The 8,297-nt window shown below is 43.9% G+C and overlaps 3 protein-coding genes across 3 annotated transcripts; all 3 read right to left on the reverse strand.

Moving 5' to 3' along the window:
* Positions 1-432: 432 nt before the first annotated feature.
* Positions 433-1,686, reverse strand: LOC149245549 (uncharacterized). Its single transcript, XM_089439289.1, has one exon. The coding sequence runs from the start codon at positions 1,684-1,686 to the stop codon at positions 433-435; it is 1,254 nt and encodes a 417-aa protein (XP_089295415.1).
* Positions 1,687-1,866: 180 nt separating this feature from the next.
* On the reverse strand, positions 1,867-2,616 carry LOC149245550 (uncharacterized). Its single transcript, XM_089439297.1, has one exon. It carries the CDS (start codon positions 2,614-2,616, stop codon positions 1,867-1,869), a length of 750 nt encoding a protein of 249 aa, XP_089295423.1.
* A 451-nt stretch (positions 2,617-3,067) lies between these two features.
* Positions 3,068-4,539, reverse strand: LOC149245551 (uncharacterized). Its single transcript, XM_089439302.1, has 2 exons — positions 3,246-4,539; positions 3,068-3,153 (listed from the first exon to the last, which is right to left on the reverse strand). The coding sequence occupies exons 1-2, from the start codon at positions 4,537-4,539 to the stop codon at positions 3,068-3,070; spliced, it is 1,380 nt and encodes a 459-aa protein (XP_089295428.1).
* Positions 4,540-8,297: the final 3,758 nt, after the last annotated feature.

Raw genomic sequence — 8,297 nt, forward strand, 5'->3', positions numbered from 1 at the left:
ATGTCTAGAGAACTTGATATTTACATTGAACTTGAATATTATCATCAGTGTATAAAATGTTATATATTGGGTTTACATTTCCAATAAGTGCACTCTCCCATCTTATATCCAAGCCATGAAATCTCTTTTTTTTTTCCACTGGAAAAGTCCGTAATTTTCATTAATATAGAGAAAATTACATATTGTAAATGCCGTAGCATATGCTGTAAACAATGCCATCCATGTGTTAACATGTGGGGTTCTATGCGGTCCAGATACACCATGCAGGGTGATCTGATTGTAAGTACAAAAAATAGTTGTTTAAAAGTTAGTCTATCAGTCTATTTAAGCCTGTACATGACCACGCAGGGTCCATTTTCAGTGTGTCTTTTATATATATCAAAAGATTACAAAATTTGAACTTCAGATCTTTACAATAAAAACATTTATAGTTCAGGGACTAATGTCCCTCTGATATAGCTGGTCTATATATGGCCTGTGATAATAGCGGTATTCCTCGGTCCCTCTCTGCTCCAGTATTAACCATTCTCCTCTGGGTAGTAGCGTGGCCTCCTTGGATAATTGATCAGCGTTGCAGTTATATTCCCTGTATATGTGGTTACAAGAGATATAGTTAAATGCAGCCTTGAAAGTATGTACTTCATGCAATATGTTGTTGAGTGTGTGAATGTGACAAATGGTTGTGTGATTGAACCAATTTACAACAATCTTTGAATCCCCAAAAATGTTAAGATTGTGACACCGATGACCCAAAGAGAAATGTAATAAGTGTCGGAGGGTAATGAGTTCCGCAAAATTGTTTGTGCCTGCACCGAGCCCCAACTTAACTTTGTAGCTATGGTGTTCATCTATGTAGAGTATGAAACCTCCTCCATAGCCATGTTGATTTGCGGCCCCATCAAAGAAGGCCCAGGGGACAGATTTATCAATGATGGGAGGTGGTTGAATGCGTCTCTCCCTGGGGGGAATAGGTTCTGGCAAATCATTGTATGATGAGATAATGTCAGCCTCAATGCGCGGCCAGCACACAGCCATGTTGTCAAATATGTATCTATTTCGGGCCTGCCATATATGCCAGTTAACCAATAAGGGAAGGTTCTGTAACTTGGATCCCATATGTCTGTGAAACCATTCCTCCCAAGCACTGTGTATATCGAGACCAGTCCATAACCCAGCAGAGCCGATAGGTGTGGAGATATTCTGCCAAAGTGTGCGGATTGTTGTGCAGTGTAGAAAGAGATGTTCCGTGGATTCTGATGCCTCTTTGCACAGAACACACCAGGATGGCCCGTAAATCGCTCTATGAGTAAGGTGCTCCCCCGTGGGCACAATGTCTTTTAGAATACACCAGAAGAAAAGTCTGGTGCGCGGGGGGGTGGTAAGCTTCCAGATATTTCTCCACCAATGCAAAGACTGTTCAGGTTTTTTGTGCTGTATGAGTGAGCAGTAGCCTGTCTTGGGTGAATAAATACCATTCTCTGCCAAAACCCAAACTAATTCATCGGGTCCCTCTTTGATTCTTATGTGCGATTCCGATAATGCAGTGGTATATTCATGCCATTCCTGATGCCATTGAGGAGGGAGGTCAAGTTGTTGAGCTGACTTCCATGCCTGAGAGAAAATGTCTGAATTTTGCTGATCTGCAATGTGCGAGAATACCCTGATCTCTCGAGCGTGTAGGTACATGATGAGGTCTCTATTAAGAATGTGTCTTCCCCCACAGCCAATCCATGGATCCTGCCCGATCCTTCCCAGCGAGCCATCGTTGATTCTCCATGCCAAATTGTCTCGAATGTGGGGAAGGGTATGGAGCAGTGCCTTCCATACCGATGAGCAGCCCGTCGATGGCCAAGTAGGTAGTCTGATCTAGTCCAATATGTTCTGTGGCCAGATGTATTTGTGGTATGAGATATGAGCCCATAGATTCTGACCAGTCACCAGTGACCAGCCCATTTTTGCAGCTAGAGCTTGTGCGAAAAGGGGAAGATCTTTTAGCCCCCATCCTCCCCATTTCTTTGGTAGGGCTATCTTTTGCCAGCTGATCCAGGCAAATAATCTTTTATCCTGATTCCCGTTCCAGAGATATCTGTTGCAAAGTTGTTTTATACGAGCGAGAATGTTCCTGGGAATCCATGCAAGAGCCATCCAAAAGACCGGTGTGGCCTCCAGGACTGATTTGATAAGCACCAGTCTGCCCGCCCTTGATAAATATCTATAGCTCCAAACTGACAGTCTCTTCTCCAGTTTAGAGACAAGCCAGACCCAGTCAGCAATTCTTTGGCAAGTAGGTTTTAGCCAGAATCCCAGATATTTGAGGCCTCTATCCAAGGGATGAATGCTGTAGGGAAATACCTGATGAGCAAATTGGGATTCATGAACGGAGGTGCGGGTGAAGGTGATGGTGGATTTGGAGTGATTTGCGAGCATACCAGTAGCGGATGAGAAAAGAAGAAGAATCTTAGAAAAGGTTCTGGAGTCCCGAATGCTGCCATCCAGCAGAATGAGCACATCGTCCACAAATAGGAGATGAGTGAGAGAGCAATCCTCCGAGATCCTGAGACCGCAAATATCACCATTCCTTTTAGCAGAGGCAATGAGACGACTAAGTCCCTCCATGACAATCAGAAAGAGAAGTGGAGATAGTGGGCAGCCCTGCCTAAGCCCCCTTTCAGAGTGAAAGAAGTGAGAGGCCGAGCCATTGATGAGGACACTGAAGGATGGAGAGGTAATACAGGCCATAATCCAAGTGATGTAGATGTGGGGGAAGCCCAGGTGGATAAGAAGCATCTTGATATAGAGCCAACTGACACGGTCGAAAGCTTTGGACAGGTCAATCTTGAGAATGATGCTTTTGAGATGCTTGGACCAGATAGAATGGATGGCTTCTTGTGCCAAACCTATGGCTTCATGGATCTGTCTGGATTCAAGGAATGCAAATTGCTGAGGGGCAATATGTCTGGAGAGAATCGGCCTGAGACGATTTGCAATGATCTTAGAAATAATCTTATAAAGGCAGTTGCACAAGGAGATAGGCCTATAATCATCAAAAGAAGATGGGGAATCGGATTTAGGTATGAGGGCAATGAAAGTCGAATTGATGGCGTGATAAATGGAACCCGTAGTTCTGCTCTCCTCCACTACTTTCAGAAGATCCTGCCCCAGTATTTCATAAAATGCCAGATAGAATTCAATGGTCCAGCCATCCGGGCCTGGACTCTTATCTTTTTTGAACCATTTTAAAGTACCTTCTAGCTCCCCAGAAGTAACCAGAGCAGATAGCTCTTCTGCATCATCCCCATTAACAAATCTCAGAAAATGTCCCGCCACATTGATGATATCAGGAAGATTTGCTCCACGAGGACATTTATAGAGGTTTCTGAAATGTGTGATGCCAAGGTGGGCAAGCTTGTTGAAAGTGTCAGCCATGCCTCCCTCAGGTGTAGGGAGGTTCCAAATGGTATTGGACACCTTTCGTCCCTTGGCATAGCTATGAAAGAACTTCGTGTTATCGTCCCCCGCTTTTAACCAAATAGCTCTGCTCCTCAATCTCTGGGATTCCTCGCGCTCCTTAAGAATAATTGCCTTCTGATTTTCCAGTTCTATCAAACGGGTCTTGTCCTCTGCAGAAATGAATCCCAGACTTCGTTCATCAAGTAATGAGCTCAGCTCAGATTCTATTTGGGTGAGCTGTAAAGTTTCCCGAGTTCGCTTCTCCCTGGCCCAAATAATGGAAAGGTGTTTGATCTCGGAGAGATTTTTACAGAACCCTTTTGCGAGGGACTCTGCTCCAATAATGGGATGTGCGGTCCAGTAATCAGAAACCATCTTTATGTATGAAGGGTCTCTCAGCCAGACGTGATTGAATTTGAAAGGGGCTTTTGGTTTCTTAAAAGGCCCCTGAATTTCCAGATATATAGGCGAGTGATCCGATATGCCCCCCGAGCCCACCCATTGCTTGTAATGATGCAGCTGTTGTAGGAGCGAATCTTTCATGATAAATCTGTCAAGTCTACGAGCCAATGCTGCATCTCCCACCCTTCTGTTCCTCCAGGTGGGAAGAAGTTTATGCATGGGGACATCAATAAAATTTTTCTGTTCCAACAGATTTGTCATATAGTCGGTGATAGTGTCAATTTGAGCCGCAGACCCCCATGATTCTCTGAATCCCAATGAAAAGTTGAGGTCCCCTCCGATAATTGTCTGCTCAGAATCCAGGAGGGAGAGGTGTAATATGCGCTGCCAAAATAGTTCCCTTTGTATACAGGGAGCATATACATTCACAATCCGAAGGTTCATGCCCAGGTCCGCTGAGAATATATCAAGTCCCAAAAATCCTGACCCCCCCCAAGATGCTTCAACCCGAATGGTTCGAGGGTTATATCCAATGGCCAGACCCCCAGATCTGCCAGCAGCATCTAGGGTGACAAAGGACCAGCTCGGGATCAAGGATTGAAGGGTGTGGGAGATTTGGTCGGCCGAGCAAAGAGTTTCTTGTAGCAGGATGATGTCAATAGGCTCAATCTCGATGAGTCGCTTCATGGCTAGTTTCTTGGAGGCACTAGCCAAACCCCTGCAATTAAAGGATAAACACTTCATGGAGGAACACCACGCGGGGTATTTCCTGCTCTAAGGACCCCATCTATAGTGGATTGGCGACCAGAGACGACCTCCGCCCCTGCTTTCTTAATAGCCTTGGAGAGATCAGACTTCCTGCCTCTGGATGACAGGGGAATAGCACCGGGTAAAGTGAGACCAAGACCAGACTATCGGACCGACAATTCTTTGGTGTGGGATCTGGAACGAAGGAAGTATTGGTGAGGAGGAGAGACCTCGGAAGATGGCCGAGAGGTAGTAGATGTAGAGGGAGAGAGCAATGAGGGGCCAGTAGAGGCAATGAGAGGAGGGGAAGACATGATACAATGAGCCATAGATGTCTGAACAGAGGTACCTGCAGCAGTAGAAATATGATCAAAAGATGAGAGAGGAGGGATCAAAGGAGTACCCGAAGCTATCGCGGCTTCAGCAGCAGAGTGAGCCCTGGTCAGCGGCGGCGAAGAGTGTCTATGTCCCAGATCAATCGATGGAGAGGTAGCCACCGGAGCTGGACCAGAGGGAATGGGGCGCGAGCTGACCGGTGAATTTGCCCTGGAAGGTGCAGGAGTGATCTTCGGGGAGTCTTCTGCTTTCCGGTTAAGAGGGCAGTCTTTGAATAGATGTCCCACCTTGTGACATCGTCTGCAGCGGAACGGGACCCCCTCGTAGTCCAGTATCTGGACTCTGATGTATCTCCCCCACTGAAGGGTTATCTTTTCCTCCAGTCCCTCGCGGGTATCCAAGTGAACCAATATGCGTGCGAGGGTCCTGCTTCTTGACTCCACAAAGGTACGATCATGATCTAGATATGTACCCAGGGCATTTCCAATCCTGATGAAAACTTCTTCACCCCAGAACTGTAGCGGAAGACCCGGCAAGCGCACCCAAATCGGTCCTGCTCCAATTTGTTCACGTTCAGGGTCGAATAAAGGGCTCCACCGCTTGAGAAGGACCGGGGCCATCTCGATGTGCCAGTACCTGGCCAGTACCAAATCCGTGTAACTTTCCTTTGAGAAATGTAGGGAGAACCAACCTCTGGGCAGAACATGGACTTCTGGCAGATCAATAAGCAACCCTCCCCAAATCTCCTTTACCCACTGAGTCAGCCTGTTGGCCGAATACGCCCGACCCCGGACATGCCCAACCAACACAGTGCCTGCCATGATTGCAAATTCACCAATAGCCGAGGTCTCACCGAATCTGATGGTGATATCCTTTGAGGTAGCCTTGATGCACTTCGACTTCCTTTTGCTGGTGCGAGGAGCTGACGGGTGGTCCACCAGGGGGTTTGGTATGCCTTCCTGGGAAAAGTGTTTTGCTGGTTTAACCTTAACTGCTGGAGTCTCAAAACACCCAGATGGACGGGCTCCCGTGCAGGAGGTATGTGCCGCCGCAGTAACCGGGGGATCGACAGGAGGAGCAGTGAAAAATGATGAAAGCGGGTCAAAGGAGGGCGAGGGAGGGGTGTGTGAGGATAGAATGTGGAGGGTGCCCAGAGAAAGTGGAGGAACTTCGAAGCTCGGAGAATCGATAGAATGAGACCCGATGAGGGGTGGGACAGGACTATGCCGAGGTAAGGATATGATGGGAGAGCGATGAGGCGGTTCCGGGGCAGCCAGTAGAGAAGTAATGTCAATCGATGGAGCGGGAGTAAAACTAGGGTTATCGAAAATAACGCGATCCGGGTAGGGCTCCTCTGAATAGTCTACCTCTTCCGTCTCCATATTGTCACCCATATCCAACCACAGGTCGATATCAGAAAGCGACGGGTGTGAGACCGCAGCAGACAGGGTGTACAGTGCACGTCGCCGGTGCAGTGATCGAAATCTGCAGTGCTCAGAAAAAGAACCCTAGGGTTACCCTAGACCTTCACGTATGCGCTCCATCTACTCCTTATGTTTCATCCCTAAGCCATGAAATGAAATATCTTATTTGTATCCATATTGCAATTTAATTCACATGATTAGTTGCTAGTGTTGAAGGTGCTACAAAGGCACTTGAAGATGTCTGATGATCCAAAAGAGTGGATGGTGTGCTTGAGTAGAATAGTCAACAAAAATCAGAATGAAACATAATATATACATCTTTTAAATGAGCACACTGTGTATATATGCATATTATCTTTAGGAAAAACATGTATGCAACATGTATCATGGATAAATAATCTTTTGAGCCTTGACTTATGGAATCATTGAAGTTGGCTTATGATACTTCAGTTCTTTTAATAGTACGAGGTCCATTTGTCTTGACTTGACCTTCAAATTCAAAAAATAAAGAGGTAGACTACAAAGATTCCTAGAATAGAAAGAGGCAACCCTTCACTTCGGATTCTTGCATTGGAATACAAAAAAGAAACAAGATTTGTGTATAAAAAGGTGCATTTTTGAATGATAAAGGTTAAAAATTGAATTACGTGAGAAAAATTCATTGAATTTCCTAATAATGAAAGTAAAAGAAAGAGGAGAAGAATTGAGGAAGAGGAGTAGAGGATATAAATGAAAAGAGGATAAAGGAAAATTTCAAAATAGAGGAAAGACTGGGAAAACTAGGAAAGTAAATTTGTAATCTTATTAGGGGATTGGTGTCTCCTTTTCAGTAATAGCTTGAAAAAGAGAAAGTTGGAGCCTATACAAGAGGGAGTGGGTTCTCCGTGCAAGTTGTAGCTTGTAGAAGAAATAAGAGGTTGAATCCTCCTTTAGGTAGAAGCCTACAAAATTAATGTAAAAGAGGGAGTGGGTGCTTGCATTTACATCACAACAACCAAATTCTTGATTTTTCCCTTTATGGGTTTCCACTTATATATGGTACCTTAATGTGTTACATGAGCTTGTTGTATGTTTTTTTTTAATTCATGGTTATTTGTTGAAAAAATATATAGATCTCGTAATATGTTAAAGAAATAATTAAAGGCTTGATAAAATAATTTGAAATTGGCCATTTAAAAGAAACAATTAATGATTCCCCCCATGTCTCATTAATTTCATAGTTTTCAACAAAAAGGCCACAAAGGAAGGGATCCACTAAAGTATTAGGATCACTAAGGGAAACTAACTACTAATGTAGGAGCACCTATATATGTCATAATTCTTCTAATTAGTTGTCACAAAGAGCTTAGTTTCATTATAACCTACAAGTGATTTCTACCTATAATGTCCATGAAGATGTCAACTTTCATCTATCCTTTTTTTTTTTTAGCATATGGTGAGCAATGTCCAATATTCTTTGATTTCTAAAGTGTGGTGAGAAATTCCCACTCCATTTTTCTTCTACACTTTAATTTCTATTTGCATCTAGCTTACAATCGTACTTTGAATTCTGGGATAGTTCAATAATCACCTCACAAAGGGTCGGAAACAATTCATCATGATCTATCTTGGTAAACAATTATCCAAGTCAATTGGGTGATATATCACTGGAATATTCATCGTAAGTCTCTATTGTTAAGATTTTTGTTGTGTTGTTAGCTTTTAATTTTGTAGATAAATTAATAGTCCATCACTTAGAAAGGCCTTATGTCAAGTCATTTACTTACTAAATAAGGGTATAAAATCCTTTTCTAGGAAAGGATGAAACTAAAAACTCATTCATAGGCTATGCCAACCCAAGATGGAGCCACGATCAAGTTTCTTTGGGTCATTGCTTCATGCAGCCTTCACAAATATTTTTGAGAAATTGTGTGTGTAATATTTATATTATGAAAAACA

This window comes from Pinus tabuliformis, chromosome 7, assembly GCF_031772625.1.
Source record: "Pinus tabuliformis cultivar Carrire ecotype Pingquan chromosome 7, CPIR1, whole genome shotgun sequence".
NCBI lineage: Eukaryota > Viridiplantae > Streptophyta > Pinopsida > Pinales > Pinaceae > Pinus > Pinus tabuliformis.

Coding starts and splice junctions, on each gene's coding strand:
- LOC149245550 (XM_089439297.1), bottom strand. CDS start 2,616: ATGGAGGGACTTAGTCGTCTCATTGCCTCTGCTAAAAGGAATGGTGAT.
- LOC149245549 (XM_089439289.1), bottom strand. CDS start 1,686: ATGTACCTACACGCTCGAGAGATCAGGGTATTCTCGCACATTGCAGAT.
- LOC149245551 (XM_089439302.1), bottom strand. CDS start 4,539: ATGAAGCGACTCATCGAGATTGAGCCTATTGACATCATCCTGCTACAA. Junction 3,154..3,245: donor TACTTCTGGGGAGCTAGAAG/GTACTTTAAAAT, acceptor ATACTGGGGCAG/GATCTTCTGAAAGTAGTGGA.